The sequence below is a fragment of the Chroicocephalus ridibundus genome, chromosome 3, assembly GCF_963924245.1.
Source record: "Chroicocephalus ridibundus chromosome 3, bChrRid1.1, whole genome shotgun sequence".
NCBI lineage: Eukaryota > Metazoa > Chordata > Aves > Charadriiformes > Laridae > Chroicocephalus > Chroicocephalus ridibundus.
In genome coordinates, this window is record NC_086286.1 from 75,269,335 (window position 1) to 75,297,233 (window position 27,899).

Here is a 27,899-nt window from a genome sequence, read left to right on the forward strand (position 1 = left end):
TGATGTGACTGTGATGGAAGAAGCTGTATTCTCCAGCTATATTCTCCAGCTTTCCTGCCATAGTTCTATCAGTTGCACTTAGTTCCCCCACAGAGAGGATTTTGATACTTATTGGATCAGAAAAAGATTAGGATTTTGTTATCTAATGGACAGAAAAAGGTAGAGAGAAAGAGGGAAGTGTTCTTCTGTTTTCTATCTGAAGGTTGCTTCCTGTAAAGTTTGGAGCAGGAGACTGACCTGGTGTCTCCAGTCCTGCACGAGTTTTTACATCACTTTTGTTAGCAGTCAAAAGGCTGATGTTCTGTGCTTCCTCTAGCTGCATTTTGAGCTATATTTTGCATGGATGTCAATCCTGCCTGTGCATGTTAGAAAGCGTGAAAATACCTACGTGACAGATTTCCTGTGGGAGCACAGGGGAGCACTGCCCATGTCCTGCGTTCTGCTTGGTCGCAGATTGACTTTAGGCTCCCAAGTAATTTTCGTGGTCTCTTTGGCCTGGTTAAGGGAGAAGTTCCTCTGATGAGAAAATCATCAATAAGCTTTGTGTTAAGGGAAGAACAGAATCCTGTTAGTGATTTTTTTTTTTTAAACTTACATCTTTTGCTTCAGAATTCAGCTATGCTTTGTAGGCAAATTTATATGAGATTTTAGGTGCCTGCAGTGAGTTTCAGGAGAAAGCAGGCACCTGACTGCAAAAACACCCTCTTGAAAACAGTTCCTGAGATGCCTAACCTAACCAAGGAAGCTTCAGCAGGTCATGTTGAAAATGCTTCTCAGGCAGGGCACAACGGTCAAGGTGGCAGCAACGGCACTGCTTTATTCTGAAACATGGGCAAAGCAGCAGCCACAATGGGCTTTGAGTAAAGGCAGTCATTTGTGATGTGGGAAACCTCTGCTCAAATACCTTTTTTTTTACATAGCTTCAAACTCCCATCACCTACCTTCTTGTGATTTGAAAAAATTAAATTTGATGATAACTTTTGACTGATGATTGATGATAACTTTTTGACATAGGTGGTACGGGAGCCAACAAGGAGAGGAGCACTCCTGGACCTGGTACTGACAAACACAGAGGGACTGGTGGAGGACATTGAGGTTGAGGGCACCCTAGGTTGTAGTGATCATGAAATGATAGAGTTCAGGATCATGGGTACTATGCACAAAACATCAAGAAGTAAAATTACAACCTTGGATTTCAGGAGGGCTAACTTTGACCTCTTCAAGAAACTGCTTGGAGAGATCCCGTGGGCTAGGGCTCTGGAAGGCAAAGGGGCTCAAGAAAGCTGGTTGATATTCAAAGACCACTTCCTCCAAGCTCAGGATCGGTGCATCCCTAAGAGAAAGAAATCGGCCAAGGGATGCAGGAGACCTGAATGGTTGAGCAGGAAGCTTCTGAAAAAGCTCAAGTGGAAGAAGGAAGTCTACAATAAGTGGAAGAAGGGACTGACCCCTTGGGAGGATTACAAGAATGCTGCCAGAGCGTGCAGGGATGAAACAAGGAAAGCCAAGGCCGCCTTGGAATTAAACTTGGCCAGGGATGTCAAGCTCAACAGGAAGGGCTTCTACAAGTATATTGGAAGCAAAAGGAAGACCAGAGAAGTTGTGGGCCCACTGTTGAATGAAACAGGAGCCATGGTGATGGAGGATGCAGAGAAGGTGGAGTTACTGAATGACTTCTTTTCTTTGGTCTTTACTGCTTGGCCCAACCCTCAGGAGTCCCAGGCACTGGGGGAAGTAACAGGGAAAGAAGATGACTTCCCTTGGGTTGAGGAGGATCGAGTGAGGGATCAATTAGATATTCACAAGTCCATGGGCCCTGATGGGATGCACCCGAGAGTGCTGAGGGAGCTGGCGGAAGTCACTGCTGAGCCGCTCTCCATCATCTTTGAAAGGTCCTGGAGAACAGGCGAGGTGCCTGAGGACTGGAGAAAAGCCAACGTCACTCCAGTCTTCAAAAAAGGCAAGAAGGAGGAGCCGGGGAACTACAGGCCAGTCAGCCTCACCTCCATCCCTGGAAAGATGATGGAACACCTCGTTCTGGGCGTCATCTCAAGGCATGTGGAGGAAAAGAAAGCTATCAGAAGTACTCAACATGGATTCCCCAAGGGCAAATCATGTCTGACTAATCTGTCTAATCTGACTAATTTCTTCACAGAAAGAGTGGTTAGACACTGGAATAGGCTGCCCAGGGAGGTGGTGGAGTCACCTTCCCTGAATGTGTTTAAGACTCGTTTAGATGTGGTGTTAAGGGATATGCTGTAAGGGAGAACTTTGTAGAGTGGAGTTGATGGTTGGACTCGATGATCCCAAGGGTCTTTTCCAACCTAAATGATTCTATGATAGCCTTCTATGATGGCATGACTGGATGTGGTCTACCTTGACTTCAGCAAGGCATTTGACACGGTCTCCTACAGCATCCTCATAGGGAAGCTTAGGAAGAGTGGGCTTGATGAATGGACAGTAAGGTGGATTGAAAACAGTTGAAAGACAGAGCTCGGAGGGTTGTGATTAGGGGCACAGAGTCTAGTTGGAGGACAGTGATGAGTGGTGTTCCCCAGGGGTCAGTACTGGGTCCAGTCCTGTTCAACATATTCATCACTGACCTGGATGGAGGGATAGAGTGCACTCTCAGCAAGTTTGCTGATGACACAAAGCTGGGAGGGGTGACTGACACACCAGAAGGCTGTGCCACCATACAGAGAGACCTGGACAGGCTGGAGAGTTGGGCAAAGAGGAACCTTATGAAATTCAATAAGGGCAAGTGTAGGGTGCTGCACCTGGGGAGGAATAACCCCATGCACCAGTACAGGTTGGGGGCTGACCTGCTGGAGAGCAGCTCAGCTGAAAGAGACCTGGGAGTCCTGGTGGACAACAGGATGACCATGAGCCAGCAATGTGGCCTTGTGGCCAAAAAGGCCAATGGCATCCTGGGGTGCATCAAGAAGAGTGTGGCCAGCAGGTGGAGGGAGGTCATCCTCCCCCTCTACTCTGCCTTGGTGAGGCCGCATCTGGAGTACTGTGTTCAGTTCTGGGCTTCCTGGTTCAAGAAGGACAGGGAACTGCTGGAGAGGGTGCAGCAAAGGGCTACCAAGATGATTAGGGGAATGGAACACCTCTCTTATGAAGAAAGGCTGAGGGATTTCGGTCTCTTCAGTCTGGAAAAAAGATCACTGAGGGGGATCTTATCAACGCTTATAAATACTTAAAGGGTGGGTGTCAGGAGGATGGGGCCAGGCTCTTTTCAGTGGTGCCCGGGGACAGGACAAGAGGTAACGGGCACAAACTTGAGCAGAGGAAGTTCCACCTAAACATGAGGAGGAACTTCTTTACTTTGAGGGTGACAGAGCACTGGAACAGGCTGCCCAGAGAGGTGGTGGAGTCTCCATCTCTGGAGACATTCCAAACCCGCCTGGACGCGTTCCTGTGCAACCTGCTCTGGGTGACCCTGCTCTGGCAGGGGGGCTGGACTGGATGATCTCCAGAGGTCCCTTCCAACCCTATGATTCTATGATTCTATAAAATTTTTCTGTGAGTGAAATATTTAACGCGATCTATTGAGCTGGTGACAGAGAACAAACAAAAGCCTGATCCTACTCATTTGGACGCCCATCTTTTGTGGCAAGTTTATTCTTGTTTTGGCTCAAAAAACTTTTTTAGGGTTTTTTTAGGCATGTGACACCTAATTCATTATTAACCTTTATATTGCACTCTGCTCTGGGATATTCATATTTGGGTGAATCCGTAGATAGTAGACTACTAAAGAGATCATGTACTTAGCTTTACAGGTTTCAGCTTTTCCATAACAGCCGGTACACTGTAAGAGACAGCATGCTGGTGCACACTTTTATGCATTCTTTTGAACTTCAGGAGATATTTTGTGTAATTATTTATTTTTCAGTTTAATGGGAATGAAGAGAACTGGTGTAGTCTAATGCTCAAGCAGTGTGCCAGACCAGCCTTCTTCGGGATGAAGGCTAAAATCCTGTCCTGACACACATGACGGAAAGGGAGGTGGAGGGCCATGCTAACTTCCTCACTATTCAAATTGCCTTTGATTATTTCTGAGAAGTGTATGTTAAGGCTTAAAACAGGTGCCAGATATGTGCCAACCTCTACTCTTTTCACAGGGCTGCAAGTCAGGTGACAGTTAAAATTAAGACGGTGGTTTTGTTCTGTTCCTGGAGATGTGGATGCAGCCCACCATTGACTTGTTTCCCTCACTGGAGCCAGTGAATCCCCAGATTATTTGGACACACCATTCCAGCTTCGTTTCCTCAATCACGTGCAAACCTTTCAAAATATAGTACATTCTGCCTAATACATCATATTATATGTGTGAATTTACATGTATACATGTGCGCACATATGTATTTTCCAAACAATGCTGATGTGTTTTTACCACGCATTGCACTGTCTGGTCCACAGTGTTCCTTGAAGATTGTGGTATTAATAATGCAGGCTGAAGTAATTCATCCTTGCATTCGGAACTGGATAAATAAAATTATGCTCATTTATGGGTAGCCTTAAGTGCTTTGTGATGGTTTCACTGCAGTTAAATTATGCTAATGATAATCCTTTAGAGCTGTTTTTTTAAATGCAATGCAGTACACTTCCTTCTGCAATACGGAACATCTCTTGCAACGAGAGACGCATTTGGTGTTTGTCGCCAGTTGGAGACAATCTGAGAAACAAACCCATCTCAGACTCAATTTAGAAATGCAAGTAACTATCTAGAGAATTGTAATGCTTGGCTTCTATAATTTATTTAAGTTTCTATATGGGAAGTACCTACAATAGTTTCACTTATAAAATAGAGTCAGACTTTACAGGGCTAGAAAAGTGCCTAGAAAAAAAATGGAAGAGACTTACGTATTATATTGTAAAGTTGTCAACACCAGCTCATTCTGTGTAAAATTAAAGCAGTTGGGATGACTGTATTTTCCACAGAAAAAGCTGAAAATCCTTTTATCTATCCTGTTTTTTTGTCCTTGAATTGTGTCGTAACTTTAAACTACCATTTTTTAAAAGTAAATTAATCCTCCTTATCACAAATGAATCGCATCTGCTGCTTTCTGGTTATCTGTAATAGTAAATACCTCTGATATTACTCTAGCACCAAAGCTATTAATTGACTGAAGTTTAATAATAGCATGGCATTCAGATGAAGCCATGTATTTTTACTTCCTTTCCTGTAAGGCCTCAATGGGAATATATGTTGAGGTAAGTCCTATAAGGAAAGACAACTACCTGATTCTTTTCTGAATTCGCTAGTGACCACAGTCTAAATTTATTGGAAATCTAAACTAACAGAATAGGCCAAATTTACTCTAGGGGAAAACAGAAAAAATAAGACAAACCTTCCTGGATGTTCGTAGCAGGGATGTTTACAAATAGAAGCTATAATAGGTTAAGAATGAAACATGGTTAATGAAAGTGCCATTAGCGCAAGCTGGCAGCTGTAGCAGGTACACAGTTTATTCCTCTGGGAATCTGGGTGCTCTAGATCTGTCCTGCCAGCTTTGCAGAAACGTGGTAGTTGTAGTGCCTTGTAACCATTAACTCCCCAGACTAAAGCAGTCAGAGCTGACAGAAGACTATAGCTCCTTTAAGTTGAAGATTATCAATTTTTAATTACCTTGCACAGCAGTATCTTGCAATTGTGTTTTTATTCTTCAGAGAGGCAGCTTCTGTTAACTCTCCAAGCACTAAAACCTGACACAAACAACAGAACAAATTTGCTGTCCCTAAATCGTGAGATCTGAGAATCCCTTGGGGCTGCCCGGTTTGACTTCCCATGGCTGTTTGCCGTGTATTTGATTACAAATCATTCTTATGGAGGGAGCGGTTATTTCTGTTGTGTACAGGGGCAGATCTGTTGCCAGTCAAATTCCTCCCAAAGGGCTCAGTACACGTAGAGAATAGGAGGAGCATCATCGGCGTTACAGATTGCAGTAAACACATCTCATGCAAAAGGCAGAAGAGCAGAAAGGAGAAAACTTTAGAGAAGGGAAAGCGGAAACACAGTGATTGAGAGAAAACTATGCTGCTTGAGGAAGAAAAGACATAAACTGGCAATCAAGTTCATCAGGTGTTACACAAGCAACATGTCTCGGCCACCAGCAAGAAAGCAGGAGAACCACAAAATAGTAAGACATTTTTGTAATGTGCGATTAAAATTGTGCATGGACTAAGAATAAGCTATTATTGCACTGATGTGTTTTATACAGTCGTATTTCTGAATAGCCTGAAATTACTGAAAGGATGGGGATGAGTCTGCCAGTATAAGAACAGAGATGCTGGCAGCATTTATGGCTACAGTGGGACCCCTTGTCAGCCAACAAACTGACAGCTCTTAAGCAGTGACATAAAAAAGCCTATCCATAGGACTTGGAGTCTATTCACCTCTGAGCAGTAATACTGAGATTTGCTTAGGGGCCTTCATATCACTCCAGCTACCTTGCCTATGGCATGAAATGATTTTCAGACAGTCCTGCCCTCAACGTGAATCCTTGAGGCCAAATCTCTGTTTTGGAGAAAAGAAGCTGCAGGGGCCACATCTCTACCCCATGAACAATTACAAGAAGAGATGGTTCATCTGGGACCGCAGCACACCTGGTACTCACTGCGTGCCTCCTGCATAGCAGACCACCTCTTCTTTTGAGGGGTATGTTGCATGAGCAGGGGTCCTTCTTCATCCTTCTAGTGTTGCATTTTTTCTATGCACAGGGAGTGCACCATCACAGGATCTCCACGTCCGGCTTTAAGGCCAAAATGTGATTCATGGGGAAACAATGGTAAAACTGTAACGTTTGTCTTTGAATGTTGGCTTTGACCATTGGTCCCATAGCACAGAATTCTATCAAGTACAAGTTATATAGACCATATAGACCAAAACTTCCTTCTTTTTCTACACTTCATGTTAATATTCTCCTAAAGTTCCAGGAGCTGTTTTAAATACGCTGCATGCAAGATTTTCCCAAGAGGTCTTCTTAAACTGCACGGTCACAGAAAGCAGTATTTTCTGCCGTTAAAGGCACCAGTAATTCTCCTTCTTGTTCTCTGGCAGTGGTGTGTCTAAATATGGAAAATTCAGATAGCAAGTTTCCTCAGAACGTTTGTCTGTGGTTGAAAATTTCTAACTGTTTAGGAATATTTTACTACAAGTCCAAACAACCAAAGTGCCACAGTGGTTTAAAAACCCAATAATAATATTGTGTCTTGAAGAGAATATGTTTGCATCTAAAAATTATGACACATGTACACGTATACATACATATAACAAACTGAAGAGAGAGGAAGTTGCTAGTAACAAAAAGACAATGTTGTGTCAATTTCTGAAAAGGGGACAGAGGTGTCCGCTGAAAAAGAAGTAGAACAATATAGTATTAAAGTTATAATTAAAGTTAATATACATAAGTTTATGAAAAAAATACTCAAGCGGATTGCAAGAATGGCTGATAAATACAATTATGTTGATACAGTATGCTTAAGTTTCTCTAAGGTATTTGTCTTATTACAACACAGACTTTTTGCTGAGACTAGAATAATACAGAACCTGTATGACATCCATTTAGTCCATTAAAAGCTTGTTAATGAGAATTTGGCAGTATGCAATATTATTGTAAACAGGAGTTATCACCAAGGTGAGTTTAGAAAATGGTTCCATACTCCTTAAGATTTTGAACAGTGCCTTGTTAAAATGGGAACATTGATTAAACTCCAAGCTTTTGATGCAATGGGAGCAGGAAGAGGTCTTTCCACCAAGCCATTCTTCCTTTCCTTGTGTGATTTCTTCTATCGTTTTCATTGGCATTTACTATTATTTTTTCACAGGCTATAAAAAAAAAGCACCTCTAGTCTGCCTATGTGCCATAGGCCTGTAGCGCTTCCTTTAATTAATTCCTGTCCAAGATGTTTAGTGAGAGTCAACCTATTCGCTCCCCTAAAGGCCAGCTGCTACTCCTGCTAAATACATCCATTCTGCAGTCCCATGGACGTGATCTGGCAGGGCAGGGAGGGAAGAAAACTTTCCTCCAGGTTGGTGCACGGCTAAAGATCCCAGACTGGTGCTTGAGACAGATCTGTGCAGGGATACGCCTTTGACCTCTTCAGTTGCTCTCCATGCTCCCTGGGCAGGCGGCTGTGGTCCTCACCCATCTCCTTCAACTTGTTCATGCAGTGGAGCCATACCAACCACGTTTTCTGCATTAAGATACAGAAATAATGTCACAGTGAGATTGTCCGGGCATTTGGAGAGCTAGTATTGGCAGTGATTCAAGTTACTTGTAAAGTCTGATTAAGAAGGGGAAATGTCAATGGGACTGATTCTTTTCTACTCTGCTTGTTATTATTCTTCACACTTCTGCTGAATTATAGTATTTTTTCATTATTCTGAGCTATTTTTTTATCTACTTTTTATTTTGGGGGGAAAGCAGCTGATGATCTGAATCAAATCAACCATAACTTTGTGAAGGAACTGGAATTTCAGTGTATATACTGTTGTTCCTATTGTAAAAGGACTAATATCTCATTGCCTCTATTAGTCTCCCTGCAAATAAATGCTTTTCACTAATCATGGGTGGCATTTGACAGCATTTATTGATCCAACATACATATATGTGGTTATAGGACGCAGGAATGCACCTGACGAAGGTAGCTGTATCCCAAGAAATGGTATTTATGACAAGGAAGATCCTTGTACAAGGAAGATCATTCAAGTGATGATCAGGTCACACTTGAATTGTGCATTACAGTGATTACAAATCCATGGACAAAAAGTTTCTTTATTAATGTAAATGTTAGTTTTGCTTGCTTTTAATAGAGTAGTAGCTCAAAAGCGTGGAAAAGTTTAATCCTAGTTTGCTTCATTTTCAATTTCCACCTTTTTTGACAGAGCAGAGAACTTTTTGTACTTACGTATGGGGCTTTGGTTGCCCAGCTGTGCAAGGACTATGAAAAAGATGAAGATGTCAACATCTGCTTAGACAGAATGTAAGTACTGCTTTAAATGTTCAACTTTATTGGTAATGCTGTTTGTCCACCTATATGTTACCTTTCAGCTTTATGTCTGTTATCTTACGAGCTCCAGTATTCTGTCTAGGATTACAGAGATAATGGGGATAAGGTTCAATATTCTGTCAACAGAAATAATGCTAATTTGTGAATTAAGATCAACAATTAGTTTTTGAATTCTCAGAAGAAAACTTGTCAGGATTGTTTTGATAGCTTACACTTGATCCTTTTTGATGCTTTCTTATGCTAATGAATAATAGAAACTTCTAAATTTCATCTCCTATATCCATGTATTCAATTTCAATTTCAACTTCCATGTTAACTCTCCTCTTCTATTTAGAATCAAAGCTCTCCCTTACACCATATCCCTTAACACCACATCTAAACGAGTCTTAAACACATCCAGGGAAGGTGACTCCACCACCTCCCTGGGCAGCCTATTCCAGTGTCTGACCACTCTTTCTTCATACCCATGTTATTTCAGACTATACAAGCCTTTTGTTTCTCACGGGTATTTTCTAGTTAACATGCTTTTCTGTGTTCCCTGCCATTGTGGCCTTCCTGTGGCTTCCCCTCATCTAGCTACGCGTGGTTTTGTGACTTGGACAGCTAAGAAGTAGTCACAATTCCAGGTTGTAGGGATTTGGCTGAGGTGACCCAGTCAATAGGCAGCCTCCTTTTGTAGTCAGTCTCCTTCTCCGAGGGTGTATTTCAGGTGCCTGACTTGGGTGCCCTGAGTTGTCCCCCGTGGGGTGGCTCTCTTCCCCCCTCCCTGGGTTAGGGGCAGATGGGCCTCTTACCTTTAAAAGGCTATGCAGCAATGAGCGAAATAGTACGAATGGTCAATGAGGAACTGATTTTTACATGGATATCCTCTCTGGAAAATGAAGATCCTGTGTTTATAGGACCCTGTCATCCTGACTGAGATTCCTAGGCATTATCACAGTAAAAATAACGGTATCACTGAAGATCAGCAAGAAACAACTTTTGAGCTGGTTAGCAAGAAGATTAAGAGGAGTAAGGCTTGTATTTTCAGGCAAAAAGGGACCTGCAAGATGGATTTACAATAATCACAGTGGACAGAATACCTGACCACTTTACTATTAATCTGAAAGTTTGCAAACAAGCTATAGTTTGATAGCTATTGATGGAAGTGAGTAAAAAATATTGATTGGAAAAAAGAAAAGTATTTAATTCACAAACTAAGAAGGGACGACATCCTTCAAATATTTATTTTCTATTCATCTGTCTCTCTGCTCTGATGAAAATCATACATTTCAAAAATACACAGGCTTCTTTATGATGCTGTGGTAGAAATTACGAAAGGGTAGTTTTGGAAGATGTGGAGATGTATCTTGCTCCTTCTGTTTCTATTATTATAGCTGTTTCTATAAAATCTTTTTTTGTCTTGATAAAGACTTGCTAAAATAATGGCAGGTTTCATTAAAGCAATATGGCCATCTTTACTTCTGTGAAGATGAAAACAGCCCAGCTTGAGGAAGAAACCTTATAGATTTGCAGACCTGTGACAGTTGGGGACAGTATTCTTAGCTCTCTCACTATATGTATGTACATATATAATCCACAGTAAGAAGGGTATTTTTCACTGTACAATTGCTAAATAACTGCTTGTCAATTTATTATTCTTTTGACTTTGCAAATCTAAGGCATAAAAGTTGAAAAGGTTCTAAGTAGTCTTGTACATCACCATTAAATACCTTGCTAACTGCTGATGATATATTTACCAGCATTATTGGTATGGACACTTAGGCAATAAATAAATATTTCATTGTTTTCTGATGCATGACATATAACTTCATGCTGCCAAAACCACTTTTTGATCTTGACATCACATTAGACATCAGATCACTTTTTGGCTTCTTGTCAAAGAAGTGGTACAAAATCAGTAAGAAACTCCATCGAGTTCAGGCTGCGTCACTGAGGGTGTAGGGCCTCTGACAAACAGGCAGAGACTGCCAACATCCACATAAATGGAAAGGAAAAATTCCCTAAAAATATTTCTCAGTTGAGTTCACGTTCTTTCATAACATTTGTGTCAATCTCTTTCCCTTTTTTAAAAAGTGCTGGGAGGCATCCCCATTTTGCACACTGTGTAGTTACTGACCTTTGTTAACGTGTTTTATAAAAAATTCCATTAACTTCTATCCTTTTTTATTTCTTTTCTCTGAAATTGTCATTTTTTAAATACAAAATGAAGGTGGTGGTGTACTGAAACTGTATATTAACTAGCAGCTTTTGAATTCTTTCTCCAACTAGTAGATGAAGGGAAATAACACGTTAGAAAAAAGACTAAGAGGGAATTGTGGAGGAAGAGCAAAAAATGAGGTGGAGAGATAAGAGGGTAAAATGAAAGAGATCAGGTGTGAGTCCATTTCCAGGGTTTTCCTGGCACCTGAACACAGCAATGAGGGTGCCCAGGATTTGTTGAACTCCATACCAGCCCAGAGATGAATGCGGTGACCTGAAAGGGCAGTTGATTTGTTCTTGGCTTGGACAGTGTGAGATGAACTTGGGATCACAGGGGAATGGAGAAAATCCTGTGCTATGTTATCCTATCCTATTTTCAGTACCAAAGCAGTATTAATCAGGTGTATTATTTGTATATTATCTATATATTATACTCATACATCTAACATATAATATTTATTCATATATGTAGATATAAATGTATGTATGGACAATGTGTATATAAACAACATTTCTATCATTCTTGCCAGGAGTATCATGCTTAAAGGAGTATGATTCCTTAAATGACTACATGAAGAGCAATCCCACTGTGCTGCAAAATGTGGTAGAAAGAAGAATCTAGACCAGCAAAATATGTTGTCCACAAAGCCATTCCTTTAGGAACCCGTAACTGTTTTGCTGAGAAAGCACAAGAGACAGGTTAGGGAGATGGTAGGTGGAAAGAGGTTCCCCATTTTGAATGTTAACTTTCTTTGTTTTCTCCTTAGGGGATACGGAATTGGCGTAAGGCTGATTGATGATTTTTTAGCTCGTTCAGCTGTGAAAAAGTGCCGCAGTTATTCTGAAACCGCAGACATGATTGCACAGGTAAATAAGATTTACATTGTCTAGACCTTCATCAGTTTCAGTGGTCTTAGCTTTTCCCTCCTTCTCTATCACTTTGCTCCAAAACAGTTACCTACATTTTCTGCTGTATCATGATCGTCTTATCAAAAAACACTCATCTCCACAACCACACCCATGCTTCCATTGGGTGAAATACAGCCGGTTCCTTATCTACAACTTCATATCAACCAGTAGCTCACAGAGGCTGGCCTTGAGAGGAGACATCAGTTTCTACCTCTGTTGCATAGTGCTACATCAGGCTGTGAAAAAAATCAACATTCAACAGAACACAAAAAATGTGTTGTTTAGTGAGATAAGAATTTTGCAGATGGTCTTGATAAACCCACAGTGGTAAGTTTAACACAAAGTGTTGTCAGAACCACAGAATCGGTTCACGTGGGTATTAGGTTTATATCTGAGTTGAGGACAGAGAAAACAAAATGGGATACCACCTGTGAGAGGCTGCCAATCCCTGACCTAAACTGACCTTAAAGTTAGTTGCTAAACTGAAATTAAAATTCTTCTACTCCTAGTAGCCTATGAGGCATTTTGCCATTAGAAGAATTAAAAAGTTTCTTTTTGTTTGCTGCAGCTTAAGCTGATTTCTTCTACTCTTGCCAGAGATTGCAGCAAACAACAGAAAATGATCCAGTTTAAACAAACTTCAAATCATATATTCCCTCACTTTTTTCTTTTTCTAGGAGCATAAACCTTAACCATCTCATACAGATCTTAAATTTTGGTATTCTTACTCCTGCCATCTGAATCTCCTCAGCATCTCCATAATTATCTTACATGGATTTTAGCCTTAAAATGGTAATATTAGGAATAAGGTGCATGATTTTCTGCAAAAGGAAGACTCAGTGGTAGTAGAGAAGAACTATAAAAAAGGAAAATGAAAGGAAGATTTTCCTGACTACCCACAAATCTAATAATAAAATCAAAAAGATAAAATCAGAGTGGGTACTTTTGCCTTCTTCGATGGAAACTTCCCTTTTATTGAGTAGTCTTTCACACTATTGTCAGACAAGAAAGATCTAGGAGGAAATTTAGAGGCAATACACTAAAGATGTATTTTTGCCCCCATGGGCAAGTCAGTTTTCCTGGGGAAGCTCAAAGAGAAATCCGTAGGACGTCCAGCCCCTTTAGACTGCTGAGTCACTGTAAAAGAGGTGGTAGTTCATAGATACTGAGTTAGCTCAGACTAATACATGCTGAGGTCATGGTGAATGGTCCCTTTTATCCTTTATGATTTTCAGCTGTGAAGTTTTGCCAGTGAAGCTATGCCTTGCCTTTCCCAATGGCAAAAATTACCCACGCATACCAAAGAGCTGTTTGCTAGGTAGTCGTTTGTTTTAAGAAGAGAGATCAGAGCATCAGTTAATTGAACTGGGATTCATTTCCATTGGCCCGTTTTAGGAGGCAAAAATATGCCTGGCGTACTTTTTGATTGCTTGAGAATTACCAGCATCATCAGCTAAATGTGAGCATTATGTTTAACCTCTGACTGCAGAACTGGGAAACAGCAGGCTCTCTCTACAGTGAACTGAGGCACCCGTATACGCTGGTTGTACAGGAGTATCTTAGTTCAAAGTGTAAGTGGGTGTTATCAGGTGATGTGTGATCCTGCTCACATTAACCATGTCAGAATTACCTACGTTACATGTGACTGAAATGGAGGGACAGAAGTTACGTTATCATCGCAAAATGCCTGTCATAGAGGAACGGATGGCTGCCGCAGAAATAGAGAAGGGACCTCTTCACATTTGCTGTTGCTGGTAGGACTATAAAGTGCACATGTGCACAACACACACACACCCCTCCATCTGCCAAAGTTTAAAGCAGAGGCAGGTGACATTACTAAAAGCCAGACAGATCCCATTAGCTCATAAAAGAGTGGAAACTAATTTTCTTCCTGAGGCGAAGTGTATTTTGGAGTCTCAAATCAGGATGATGTATAACAAAGCTCCTCCTTTGAAGGAGCTGAGCTCATGTAGAGGATCCATTAGAGACGGTGAGGGCAGCTGAATGAAAACCATGAGAAAAGCATCATTTCAATAACTGTATTAAAATACACTGTCTTGTTAAAAGAATGATACCAGGCTGCAAAATCGCATTTTTGATCACTTCTGTGCTCTTCTTCAGGTGGTATTTGTACTTTTTTTTCTCTGGATTTCATGTACATGCCAAATATCTAGTTTTCTGTGTCTTACTCCTCACGATTCCCTTATTTACAAGTGCTTTAGTACAGTTCTTTAGTACATCATTCTTAAGTACAGGGGATTCAACAGCAAAATACAGTGAGAAATTAACCATCAAAGTAAGGAAAAAGACACTGTTTCTCTGCAGGTTGTACTTCAAAAGAGACTTACTGAGAGAAATAAAATTACTTGGAAAGATTGGAACAAACTTTAAAGTACACAGTCTCTTGAAAAGACTATTTTTAGCACACTAAAAGAGTTCTGTAGTAGGAGTATAACCTTTCTCAGGCAAAATGTGATACGGAAAGCATTCTCACATTTCTTTGGCAAAACATTTTTAAATAGACTTCAAGCACATTTGTCTGAGGCACATACCAACAAAACATATGTAAAACGACCCAGCATGTAACTGCAAATATGCTCTTAAAGTTACCAGTACAGAATTACACAGCTGTTTACATGATCTCTTAAAATTTTCAGCAGTAGTGTTCCCAGCCAGGAGAAAGTGCTTAAATACTTAACTGCAGTAACTCTTCTGATGTAGAAATCTGCTTGAGTGTGAGCACATAGAGTAAAGCCAGGTAAAAGTTAAAGTTAAGGCAATTAAGTAGTTCATGTAGTTCGACATCCTGCACACATAGCTGTTATCCTACAGACCTTTGGAAAGCAAAGAAGTCGTCTGCAATATCAGGCTGTAGGTGCTCCCTGTGGAAATGGAAAGAGATGAAGCAAAGGAAAAAACATAAAATGAGGAGTACAAAGCCAGCTTGCCATATTAAGAAAGAAACACCAGAGGAAAGGTGCACCTAAGGCAGTGACTGAGGGCTTAAATCTTCAACCACTGGTTCAGACTACAAAGCCTGGGGTTGACTGCTAGCTTATACTGGACTGGAGAAGGGCCAACAGATTTTGATGATGAGTCAAAGTGAGTCCTCCTACACCGAGTTCCCATGGTGCTCACTGACTTCTCGTGTTGGTGCTGTGACTTTATGTGGTTATACTCGGGACTGGATAAAAAAAGATAAAACAGGCCATGTAAAAGTAAGCTTTCTGCTCACTGGAAAATTGGGATAAGAAAATGGAAACCAATTGAGGAATGGTATTAAGAACAAAGCTCAGTTGAAGAATTAATGTCCAAGGCTGGATTCAGAATTTGGATCTGAGTGTAACTGAGGATTACTTTCGAGATGAGGGTGGTGATTTTGTTCTATAATCATAGAATCATAGAATGGTTCGGGTTGGAAGGGACATTAAAGACCATCTAGTTCCAACCCCCCTGCCATGGGCAGGGACACCTCCCACTAGACCAGGCTGCTCAAAGCCCCATCCAGCCTGGCCTTGAACACTGCCAGGGATGGGGCAGCCACAATTTCTCTGGGCAACCTGTTCCAGTGCCTCACCACCCTCATAGTGAAAAATTTCTTCCTGGTATCTAATCTAAATCTCCCCTCCTTCAGTTTGAAGCCATTACCCGTCATCCTATCACTGCATGCCCTTGTAAAAATTCCCTCCCCATCTCTACTGTAGGCCCCCTTTAGGTACTGGAAGGCCGCTATAAGGTCTCCCCGGAGCCTTCTCTTCTCCAGGCTGAACAACCCCAGCTCTCTCAGCCTGTCTTGACAGGAGTGGTGCTCCACCCCTCTGATCATCTTCGTGGGCCTCCTCTGGACTTGGTCCTACAGGTCCATGTCCTTCTAATCCTACAAAATCAAGTTTTTACTTCAGTTCCTCCTCACAAGATGTTGACATCATTGATCTGATCAAAAGAGATACAAAAAATAAACAACTGCTGCTGGTTTTAGATCTAACCCTTTAACAATGTTATCTTCTCTAGCACAATGTCACCATGCCCCAGAAGGTGTCTGCGTATGCTGCAGCTGGGCTGTACCCTCTGGTCCGCAGTGAGTTGGTGCTGGCTCTGAGGCTCCATAGCTGTCATAATACAGTGCTGTGCCTGAGGACGTGTGTGCTGTGTGTGTGTGCCTAAGGATGTGCCGTGCCTTTGCTGAAAAACAGCTGGAGACATCAGCTTTATTGTGGAAGCTCAGTACCCCATGAATGCAGCAAATGTACGTCTCTGCAGCTGCTTGTAGAGAGGCCCTTGGGGACCACCAGGGCTGGAGTAATCCAACCATGTCATCCCCAAGCTCAGAGTTGTAGGATGAGAGATGTGACTCCCCTTCCCATGGGAAGTCCTGCCTTACGAGGTCCCTATGTATTGACATATGCCCAGTTTGAAAGTCTGGCAGAAGCTGGCAGAATTTATGAAGCTGGTAAATGTTGCTTTTCAGATCTTAACAGTGAGAGGGAAATGCATGCAGCAGGTTGCTGTGCTAAGTGGTAGACGGTAAACTGAAAAATGAAGTGCTGCACTTTAAAGGGTAAAGAAAAGTTTGTGAGTATGTGGAATCAGCAACAGATGGCAAGACCTTTAAAGCATCTCGCTCTTCCCAAACAGTGACTGGAAAAGTACTAAGAATGAAAAGTATGCTAACAAAAATGTTATTTTGTCTGCCTTTCCCCTTCTAAGCAGATTAATTCTGGTCCTTCATTAATCCCGTTGTTATGTCATCTGAAATTATGGTTTCAATTTTTTTAGCAGCCTGTCTTATCACTTACTTTGCAACGTTAGTTACGCATACAATTTTGTAGCGAAGACTCCCCAGCATTATCTAAAGGGACTGACAAGTTAGTGGCCTCCTAAATATTTCAGTAATTCTAGGCTGCATTTGCGCACCATCAAACTGTTAATGAATTCTATTCTTGCTGCTTGAGAAAGATGGGATGTTGGTTGAGACTTTGAAAAAGGGCAGTGGTACTTTTTTAATTCTGACCACATAGATTTCTTGCTTGACAGCAATATATAGATAGAAATGAGAGATTTACGGATGCAACTTTCAAAACTGCTCATTCATTTTACTTGCCTGTCTTTTGGAGTCACAAAGAAAGATTGAAAAGACCTTTGTTTTACCCTCTGAGAAGCTGTGTATGGTAGTTTTAAAGGAATTTCTATCCATTCGTAGCCTGTTTTTTTTAAAAAAAAGTTTATATCTATTCATTGAATTACTTATCTATGTACTTAAATTATTTTTTCTGCTGAGACTTTTTTACAATTTTCACTTTATAGCTTTTCAATTTTGCCTTAATTTGGTGCTCCATTGCAAACCAGCTACTGTTCTTGCATGGTTTACATTCAAGTTCTCTCTTACACAGGAAATTTTAACAATAGAATTTGGACAAATTCATCATACTGTAATGCAAAGTACAGCTGAAACTAAATTGAAAGCATATGAGGGCCTAGCACTGTTAAATAGTTTTTGTTCTTGTAACAAAGACTTGAAGTTTGACGGAGCAGCAGATGCGTAGCAGAAGAGTTAAGAGAATTTAAATGAGAAAATGGAGCTCTCACAGAGAAGGAATCGTAAACTGAGGGACAAAGCACAGAGAATTGAACAGAAGTTTCCTGTTTTATTTGTGCACTCATATTTTGATGGACCATCAGAGTTAGTGCAAAATCTAAATTTTCCAAGAGAAAATGTTGATTCTGCTGTTTGTTTTTTTTTCCAGTTTGTTTTGGATAGTGTTGACTATGATAGTGTCTTTGCCTCCTTCTGAGCTGCCATGGTAGCTGCTCAACGGTTCAGGGACAATGTTGATACAAAACAGCTTTTGTGGTAGCTGTTTGAGGCACAGGGTTAAATTTGCCAAAACCAGATTCCAGTTGAAAACATAGGGTCAAACAGGGGTTTATTTTTGTCTAGTTTTATAGAAATATTCCAGCGTCCACATGGCAGTTGCATTAAGTCACAGGCACTTTGGTAAGACAACACAGTCAGAGTAACACAACCCTGGGAACGAAGATCAGTGAGAGACTTAGGCTCCTACCAGGCACACATTGAGCACTAAGCGTTCAGCAGCTGCTCTTGGAGGTGGAGACACTCTCAACGTGAGTTACCTGTGAGCATGAAGCAGGGTAAGGATGAGGAGAGGAGAACGCACCTTGGATTTGCCCCTTCATGATAAAGGGGAACGCTGGGCTGGGAAACGCTCCTATTTCAGATGGTCCTGGCTACTCAGGTGCAGAACTTTGAGCTTTCTCCTGAGGAAGAAGAGGGTGCCAAAACCCCAAAGTCGGATCCCTCTGTTCTCCCACCTATCCTGCTGTCAACTATGCTTTTGTCTCTGTGTCCCAGCTCTTATATCACAGTGGAGACCTCATCTTTACATCAACCTGTTTGTTTCCTATATTCCTTGATCACCTCATTAACCTTCTTAGTGTGTTCCTCTTTGCATCCCTACTTGCTGTGGTTTTCTGTGATACCGGTGAAAAAGGAGGTGGAAAGATGACTTTGGGAAGGGAAGTCTGGCCGAGGCAGCGGGGACGTCCTGTTAGGTGGTGTCTCCTCTCCCTTTGCGTGTAGGGAGGAGGCGAGATGCGGCTGGGCAGTAGGTGTTGGGGCATCTCTCATAAAGAGAAAAGCAGAGAAATGGGAAGGGACATGTACCCTGGAATTAGATAGTTGCTATGCCAGGAGAGGAGCCCGGGGAGGAAAATGCATATATGCCAGACGTGGTGTCAGACATGTCTGCTGTTGTGACTTTCATTTTAGCAGTGTTGCCTCTGTGCTTTCAGCTGCAGCAGGTGCATTTAGGCTTATAACATGTTCTAAGTCTGCTGCAAAATGGGTCAGCTGGGATAAGACTTTAAAACATTTGCTCAAAGACCACAAGTCCTTCAAAACACACAGAGAAAATTCCAAGCAGACAGTGGAATTAGCTTTTGGATTTTATTTTTAAAAGAGTAATGGTCTGTAAACACAGATAGTTGGTTTTTTTCGGCTGCAGAAGCACAGTGAGTATGGGAAAGTTGGGTAGAGTACCCTGGTTTGTTGGTAAGAGCCTGATTCGAGCAGAGCAAAATTATGATTATTTGCAGATTTATGGAGACTGGCAGTAAAATGCGGCATAAAAGTCTGCCCAGTCACCCCAGGGAAAGAAACTTGGCAGAAACTTTGTTCTCCTTTTATGCAGTACTTGCAAAGACTCTGGACACCCTGTGTGAGAGCCACGTGGTGAATTCCAAGTGGGTGAGGTAAAGCGTAGGGCTCTGGGGTGAAATGCATTTCTCAGAAGCACTGATTGTGCAGTTGCCTCACCTGCCAGTTCCTCTTGCTCCAGATATTAAGTTTCCTAAGATATTCAGAAAAATGAAAATTAGCCTGCTGCAAAAATATTTTCTAGTCTTAAAGTGTGGGATTTCCATCCAGGCCTTCTGTCGTACACTGGCTGCAGGCACAGTACAAACAATATTACGCAGCTCTGCAGACTGCACCCAGTGCCCAAAACCCACTCAAAACAGGAGCTTTATACCCATGCACATGGAAATTCTCAGGGGTGAAGGTAATACCGATTACTCTACGGAGGCAAAATATCAGTGATGCATTTTCATTATTGTAGCAAAGCACTAACGACAACTGATTATGTTTCAAAACAGGAGGTTATTTTTTTAACAAAAACACAAAACTGCTGAACCATTTGGTAATTTCAAGTTCTTGGTACCCTACATGTCAGCTGTAAGATTTGTGTAAAGAATTGCCTGGCATCTCACTATCAATGGAGTTTGCTGCCCCATGTCACAGGCAAATGTCTCAGGGACTAGAAGACCAGGGGTGATCACTGTGACCATCCGTGGCGTTCTAGGTGCAACAGGAGATGCCTTGAGTGACCACTGGTGCCTGAAAATGCTGTACCTACAGACTGGAAATGACCTGGAAGCAAAACCTTTACTTTCTGTGGGCTGTCAGAAAGTCACACACATTTTCTAGTATTATAATCACACCTTTCAAATGGTGTTACTTCATAATAGTCTCTTGATTTACATAGGATGAGCATACTATAGCACCTTTTACATAGGATATTGCTAAAATCCTCTTGTAGAAGTCATTAGTCACATTTTGCTGTCAGCGCTTGATCCGGAGCCAGTGACATTAGCAGAGCGTGAACCCTGGGTGCCATGGAGGACTGCAGCCTTTTCACTGATGTAGGGAAATAATTTAATTCCATCCTTTTGGAGCAAGTTTGTAACTGGGAGGGAACATGATGAAGAAGAAAGAGGCCATTGTGAAAAAACATAGAGATGAAACCAGCTAGAAGTATGCTATATAAGCAAGATATAAAAAAGCTGAAAATATATTTGTCTATGGTATTTCCCTTTTGTCTACGGTATTTCCCTTTTGTCTACAAAGTCCAGCATTGTCTCTCTTTCCTCATTGATTTTTTTCTGGCCTTCTTCAACTAGCCTGTGAATTGTGCTATAATGCTGTTTGCTACTGCTGAAAGAGTAGAGCTGGGAAGCATCTTCCCATGCCTGAAAAGTTGGCAGGGGAATCGCTTCCGGTTCCTTGTTCTCAAAAAAGCACTTCAGGTTTCGCTCGCTCAGCTTGGTGGCGTATAGCTGGAAAATCTGCTCCAGTTGCTCCTTCTCCTTCTCCATGTACACCCTCCAGAACATCAGCTGGAGGTGGCTGACTTTCGACTGGCAGCTGGCACAGCAAGTGGTCAGCAGGGAGAGAAGAGCTGTGGTAACTATCACACACCAGCCTAGAATCTGGGAAAACAGAAGAAATACGTTTCAGGTTAAAAAGGCCCAAGTGAAAATGCTACTTAAATCAAGAGTGTCTGACGGAACAACCACACTGTGTACAGAGGGACTGCAGCTCCTTTTGGCGCCCTTTAGTGGGCATCTCATCCCAGTTTGCATTTGGTGCCTGGCATTAGTGTTAATGGGGTTCCATGTCGGGACCAAAGGGAAGCAGAAGACCTCAGGATTGAGGCTTCTCAGGACGCTCGTTTTGACCTCTCGTTCTCGGGAAGGCAAAAGCTGGTTGATTTTTTACGGTAAAACTCTCAAGAAAAGTTGCCTTATTCTAGAGTCTGGCTGCCCTTTGGTTTTATAACAAAGGGAACTCGGATAACAACAGCTGAAGAGACACGTCCAGCGCAACGGCAATTCAGCTTCAGGGACAGGTGAACTCGAATCAGACCTCAACTACAAGACTGTGTATGAAGAAAAATCTACGAGGTCTGCGTGATCAATCAAAGGCCTAAATGACCGATCAAATAATATTATGGCTAAACAGTGCTATATGGAAAACAGAGAGGGCCTGAGAGCAGGAGTAGCGTCTGGGTAATTTGGAGAGGATGTTGATGAGAGTTTATTGCAAAACTATAACCATCTGGCACATAGTGTATTGGAATTGCTCACGGAATTCTATCACACAAAGGGAAAAGTGCATAGGGAGAATCAAATATCACAATCACTAGACGGTAAATGGTTTTCTCTCTCCTGAAAGCGTTACATAAAATCACCCAGTAAAAATTAGGATTAAGACACAATTATGAATTGTGACAAACTACAAAAGCAAAAAAGGGAAGTAACTTTTGTCACAGATCAATCAACCTTTTAAACTGTGACCATTTTTAAATGTGCTGTTTTCAGACTTCTTTTTAATTAAAAAAAAACCAAACCCAAACGACAACTAGAACTGTTTTAGCGTTAATTAGCTAACAAGAATATAAAAGATAGTTTAAAATTTAAAAAGTTTTCCCCAAATTCTTTTATCAGGAGGTTCACTGAAATCTAAGCTATTCTTGTGAACATTTTTTGACTTTGATTAATCAGCCCCTTGTAATGGAAAATCATTTTTATGCCAAAACTGGTTTAAAATTATCTTCTTGCCCAGTCCTGTAAGGATGCTGGGAGGAGAAGGCATGAGAGAGAAGAAATAGCATGTGCATTGGCAGGTTTGTGTTGGCACTGGAACAGAGTCCAATTCATCTACACAATGATTAGAAATAGTTGCTGTATTTTCAGAGAACTTTGTTTTTGCTGAAATATGCTTTTCTGGCATCATTCAGCTTTTTTTGTAGGAACTTCAGAGCTTGACAAAATTCTGTTAGGAGCATATTAAAGGAAAGAGCTACTTCCAGGATTAGAGCAGGGGCAGAAGGTGGAAAAATGTGCTTGAAATTGTTACTGTGGGATGTTCTTTAAGGAGAGCAGGGGGGTGAACAGTTTTTTCATGCCTAATGCCACTGGCCTAGCCAATAGTTTTACCCACCTACTCTATTGCAATGTGTAGCATTTGCAAAAGAAATGACTTGTTTTCAAACAGTGGAACAAATTCCAGTGTGGAACAAATCTTCTAGGCTTCAGAGACCCATATGAACTGGAACTGATTTTCCATGCTTTAATGGTGATGATATGGAGAACTGCAGCCTTTCTCATGTGAACTCTTGCACTGATGTTAAAAAAATAACTGCCAATAAAAAGCTATATTTAGCTGAGGGAATACAGAAAGTTTCCTCAGGGAAGTATGTGAAACAGAGAAGCTTGACAAACAATTATTCTTAGGGACTGGTATGGAAGAATAGCTTCACTTTCTTTTATTTCTCCAGTCACTTTGTACTGACTGATGATTTCTATCAGGGGATTCAAATCTGCTCTTTTTAGCAGCTTTTCACTTTCATGCAGCTTGGAGAATGAACCCGTGTAGTCTAATGCTATATACCGAGTCACTGGTCTTTCACTATTTCCTATACATACAACTTAGTCTTAAACGCTATTTGTTGTTTCCTTCTAAATCTCTCAAACAAATTGTTTTGTCTGCAGTGCAGGATCTGTCTGCATTCCACTTTTATTTGCATGAGGACTTGAAAATAAAACCGGCTTTTGGGGAGGAAATGGTTCCATATGGATACAATTGTCTGACAGAAACTTGCTGGCTCCACAGAATGTTTTTCCTTCCTGCTGACAATCATCTTCCCATCATTTTCTGTAGCCTTTTTTTTTCTTTTTTTTTCCTCTGTTTTGATTTTTGTCTATGAATTTATTTACAATGCAGAGAGCAGAACTGTATCACACGAATATAGTAAAACGTAATACAGTCTCAGCTTTGCATGTTCTGCTTGTTTTATTTTAGTGTGTGTTCCTTCCTTCAAGCAGGACAAAAACATGCTCTCATCTGGCATCATGAAGATGAAGAACGCAAACAGGAACATATTACATAAGCAGTCACAAATCTTATTTTCCAGTACTTTTCTACTGTTAGTGATGTAAGATTTTATTACAGTATCATGATGGTATAAAATAGGAGAGTGTGGTACGGATTTTTAAATAGGACAGACCCCTTTAAAGGGGTGACATCTGTTAATTCAGCCTCTTAAACAATCCAGTAGTTTTTTCTCTTTAGAGCAATATTCATTCAGGAAGAAAGCTATAAGTTATCCGGTCTTATTGATCCTGCCATCAGTGGGACCCCCCAGGAAGCATGGCACAGCTCAAACTGAACTAAAAGATGGATTGGTTGTATTTTGTAACGCTGCATCATGCCAAAACTTTGTTTATGTGAAACCAATGGTTTTATCTGACAGCATCTGTCAGCAAGATCTCCCACAGATAAATCACAGTGGCAGTAACAACTGTATAATGCTCTTTATTTATTTTTCTCACCTGGGACTGTGCTTGTAGAGTTCGTTTCAGTTCATCACTCTCTGCAAAGGGCATGGAGCTCTTGTCACAGGCCACCTTGTGTAGTTCTTCGAAGCACTTCGCAGATTTGCTGTGGCAAACTGCCTGTAGGTAGGAAGGATTTTTCAAGCCACTCATGGCACATTCGTAAAAAGTCCCGTTGAGCAAAGCCACAGAGAGCCACATCACTGGGGCCACCAGAGCGTTTAAAGTGATTTGTCCAAAGACGTAAAAGAAATGGCAGGTATTCCCTCTGGGGAATATTTTTCTGGGATTCACCCAGCAGCCTGTAAAGAGTTTCCAGGTCTTCCTGTTCAAGAAATATCCAATAACTAGCAAAACAAAAGCTGGGGAAAAGAGAAATACCAAACCGTACCTGAAGTTTTCATTGCTGCAGGGGCATCTGAAAGCAACAAGAGAAAACACACGTTCACCTCCCATTGTCAGCAGCGCCATAAAACTGTAACCTATAGCCGTTTTCTGGTTCATAAAGAATTTCAGGATTGTTTGGAAACCATCCATGTTTGATACTCACTACGGAGGTAAAAAGCAAGACGCTTTTATCTTCGGTCGTAGCAGTCCGTAGCGGTGTGGCGGGGGAGGGCTCTCCAGAGGAGGCAGAGGCTGGAGCGAGCCTGCCTGCCTGCGTGCTGGCTAGATAACGCCGTGATGTCACTGTCTGGAGAAACGCACTCACAGGGGACCCCTCCGCCAGCAGAGCAGATGTTGCACATTTGCAGTAACAGTCATGAGTAGGAGGGAAGGAAGCAATGCTCTGTGTCATCAAATGGGTTTGCCGCCTTGGCAGTCTTATTCGTGGTGGGTTGTTGTTTTTCTGTGACTGCAGATAGAGATCAGAGTAAAAACATACACTCGCCGGTTGCAGGAGTTCTTCAGCTGTGATTAGCAGAGTTGCTGGCAATGTAGTGAAGGACCCAATATAGATGCTAATGGACCCAGGGGAGCGTGACGTGACTGGAAGCAGATGAGTGGTAACAGTAAAACCACTTTGTATGGGGTTGTAAGTGCAGGAACATCAAAGACGGAATAAGCAGCCTTCTGCTGTACTTCCCTGGAGTATCACGTAGCTCCAGGTTTGCGTCTCTGGCTCAAGCTGATCACAGAAGAGATAAATCTAGTTTGATTTCCAGCCTGGCTCTCCCTTCCCCCTATTTTCCTGGGGTAAAGCTGGTCTACGGGATGCTACATCCTAAAGTTTGCCCTCTGGTTTGCACACAACAGATCGAAGTAGATGAGTTTCATCCTTTTGCAGGTTGCTTTCAAGATGTACCTTGGGGTCACCGCTAGTGTGAGGTGTACTAGTGCCGCAGGAAATGAGTTCTCCTTAATCCTGGACAAAAACCCACTAGTGGACTTTGTGGAGGAGCTGCCAGCAGAACGAGCATCACTTTGCTACTGTAACCTCCTCTGTGGGGTGATTCGAGGTGCCTTGGAAATGGTAAGGAAGTGCACATCTGTTTTTTCCATTCTTTGTTAATATGCAGAACCAGAGGAAAGCAAAACCACTTGCTCAGATAAATGAAGGAAATTTAGTAGTGTTTAATCTCTCTCCCAGTTAAATGTCTATATCTAAGTAAAAGAGGGCCAGGCTGATTCCTGAGGCAGAGGAGGACACGGGGTTGGCTCACCTCCACGCTGTCCCCGCTTGGCTCTTCAGTGTCTGACTCAGGTGCAAAAGCCAGTGGGAGCAGGGAGCCAGCTAACAGGTAATGTGGAGAGCTGTGGGGCTTGCCGTCCCTGATTCTTTCCAAATACACGAAGATAATATTATCAGGCTACCGCAGCACCTGCTGAAAGGGAGAACAAAGTGCGGATTAATATAATGTTAAAGCATCAGAAGTGTTTCAGATGGCATTCCTAATTTTGTTCTTAAATCTTAGAATTTTACAAAAGAATAAACAATTTTACGAAAGAAAAAAGCAAACATCATTTGAGAGTCACTGAGCTGTACAGCTTCTGTGATGTTTTCTGGAAGATAACTTTTGGCCTGCTTTATGTTTATGTCAGTATCTAATTTGTCATATATCTTATGTTTCAAGAAAACAAAAACTATACAAGTATTACATATGTACACCAGTCTCAGAATTATAGTATCTGATATAAGACTAATTAAGAAAAGTGTTATATCATTAGTATTAGTACATGAACAGGAAATTTTGTGATCAGAGTCATCAAGTACAGAATTTAGATTCTCAGAAAAAAGCAAAACACTGGAATGAGGGGTAATGTATTATACAAATTCCAGTGTACTGGAACTTCCTTTTAATTAATTTAGTTGGGAAAGATATTTTAAAACAATTTAGAAATCTGTTTCTTATGAAACCTGAGAAAGGGGGTCCCCTTGTGGTAAGAGAGAGAGAAAAAGCTCGTTATACTGGAGGAGGGGGAAAAACTGGGCATTTCTTTGCCTAACTGATCAGACTTGGTTCTTTCTAGGTTCACTTACCAGCAGAAGTTACCTTCCTCCAGGACAGGCTGAAGGGCGATGCTGTGACAGAAATAGGAATTACGTTTTTAAGGAAGGCTGAAGACAGAAAGCACAAAAGAAATAAATGAAAGAAACACTGGGAGAAACCCTTGCTGAGGGATATTTTGCGCCTTTTGTTTCTGAAGAAGACACGCAGGGTAAAAATGGCTTCACTGAGCCAGCTGCACCAGTCACACATTTGAAAGGTGAAGAGAGCCGGGCAGCAAACAGGAGGGGCAGAGAAGGGGGAGAGCAATGCTAATTATCATGACACAGATATGGAGTCGTAGAATGGTTTGTGTTGGAAGGGACCTTTAAAGGTCATCTAGTCCAACACCCCTGCAATGAGCAGGGACATCTTCAGCTAGCTCATGTTGCTCAGAGCCCCGTCCAACCTGACCTTGAATGTTTCCTGCCGTGGCGCATCTACCACCTCTCTGGGCAACCTGTTCCAGCATCACTATAAAAGATCGAAATGGCCTGCCCTTCCTTCTGACATAACCATGCTCTGGAGCTCAATGAAAGTTTCATCTCAGTATTTAGTGCACGCTGGATGCAAAATATTCATTTGGACGTCAGCTGTTTTCTGTTAAACGTGACCACCTTTTCCCATTTTGCTTGTTGACAATGTTTCAAAGCATGTTTGCTAAGAGGTGCTTTATTTCCCTGGCTGTTTGTGGTTAGGAATAATGAATTCATCCACTGTGGCTGTTGTAGCAGTGTCTTGCTGTCAGGTAGGTGCCTGTTTTGATGCACAATGGTTTGCCATTCATTGTCCTCCACACTGGACATCCTGCACCCTTTGAAGCCAGAGAGGGATGAGGCTTCATTGATGGCAGGAGCTGGTTTGGTTTGTTACGGCTCTATCAGGCCCCAAATGCATTTTTGCTGGCATGCCCGTTCAGCCCTGTGCGTATGTCAGGCTGCAACACCCTGATGACCACATCAATGCTTGTGTTGCTTCAAGCTATGGGCCTTTTCATGTCAGCCTCCTCTTCAAGAGCACCGATCTCACAACCAAACTGAACAAAGCATGGTGTATTTAATGTGTAGTCACTGTGGACCTGTACTCACCTAAGGAAACTTGAATAAAAATTCAGAGATCACCACGCAACTGGTTTGCTGGTCCTTGTGTCTGTTCTTACCTGGCCTTCATCACCATCTGTTGAACATCTTCCCCTTGGCAGTGGACTTGTTACCAGAACATGACTGGAAAATAGAGAAATAGCAGCCTTGCAGAAACCTGAGTTGTAGGAGAAGTTTAATGTTGTCTGGTGTAATTCAAGATATCTGGGTCAGGGTTGGACCAAAACCCAATTCCTAGCGCAGTACCCTATCCACAAAGCCAGCGCACCTTCTTCTCACCAAAGCACTTGTTTTAAACAAAACCACAAACCCTCAATGCAGTTCAGTGAAGCCCAGAGTTAACTCTGATTTTATTGCTGTGATTTGTACCCTTGTCCCCTGTTTTTCCCTCAGTCTCTTTACCTCTTAATCCTGCTAAGTGGGGCCACCGTTTGCCTTGGAGACAGCGGGGTTCATTCCCACCAGATCTGTACAATCCTCACAATAATCT

General features: G+C 41.8%; 2 protein-coding genes across 3 annotated transcripts; one reads left to right on the forward strand and one right to left on the reverse strand.

The window, feature by feature from the left end:
- The first annotated feature begins 5,990 nt into the window (after nt 1-5,990).
- Nucleotides 5,991-27,420, forward strand: TRAPPC3L (trafficking protein particle complex subunit 3L). The gene is made up of 5 exons (XM_063331095.1): nt 5,991-6,146; nt 8,894-8,991; nt 11,988-12,087; nt 25,109-25,294; nt 26,293-27,420. Exons 1-5 carry the CDS (start codon nt 6,105-6,107, stop codon nt 26,410-26,412), a joined length of 546 nt encoding a protein of 181 aa, XP_063187165.1. The 5' UTR covers nt 5,991-6,104; the 3' UTR covers nt 26,413-27,420.
- Nucleotides 18,612-24,677, reverse strand: CALHM5 (calcium homeostasis modulator family member 5). Of its 2 annotated transcripts, XM_063331094.1 has the most exons (3): nt 24,371-24,677; nt 23,818-24,238; nt 18,612-20,913 (listed from the first exon to the last, which is right to left on the reverse strand). In XM_063331094.1, exons 2-3 carry the CDS (start codon nt 24,019-24,021, stop codon nt 20,524-20,526), a joined length of 594 nt encoding a protein of 197 aa, XP_063187164.1. In that variant the 5' UTR covers nt 24,022-24,238; nt 24,371-24,677; the 3' UTR covers nt 18,612-20,523. The 2 variants fall into 2 exon arrangements, with proteins under 2 accessions (XP_063187164.1, XP_063187163.1); XM_063331093.1 differs by having other exon boundaries at nt 23,818-24,677.
- Nucleotides 27,421-27,899: the final 479 nt, after the last annotated feature.

Excerpts from the sequence above, each read along its gene's own strand:
- TRAPPC3L (XM_063331095.1), top strand. The coding sequence starts at position 6,105 with ATGTCTCGGCCACCAGCAAGAAAGCAGGAGAACCACAAAATA. Across the intron at positions 8,992-11,987 it reads AACATCTGCTTAGACAGAAT|GGGATACGGAATTGGCGTAA; the intron begins GTAAGTACTGCT and ends TTTTCTCCTTAG. Across the intron at positions 25,295-26,292 it reads TTCGAGGTGCCTTGGAAATG|GTTCACTTACCAGCAGAAGT; the intron begins GTAAGGAAGTGC and ends GGTTCTTTCTAG.
- CALHM5 (XM_063331093.1), bottom strand. The coding sequence starts at position 24,357 with ATGGATGGTTTCCAAACAATCCTGAAATTCTTTATGAACCAGAAAACG. Across the intron at positions 20,914-23,817 it reads CTCTACAAGCACAGTCCCAG|ATTCTAGGCTGGTGTGTGAT; the intron begins GTGAGAAAAATA and ends CTGTTTTCCCAG.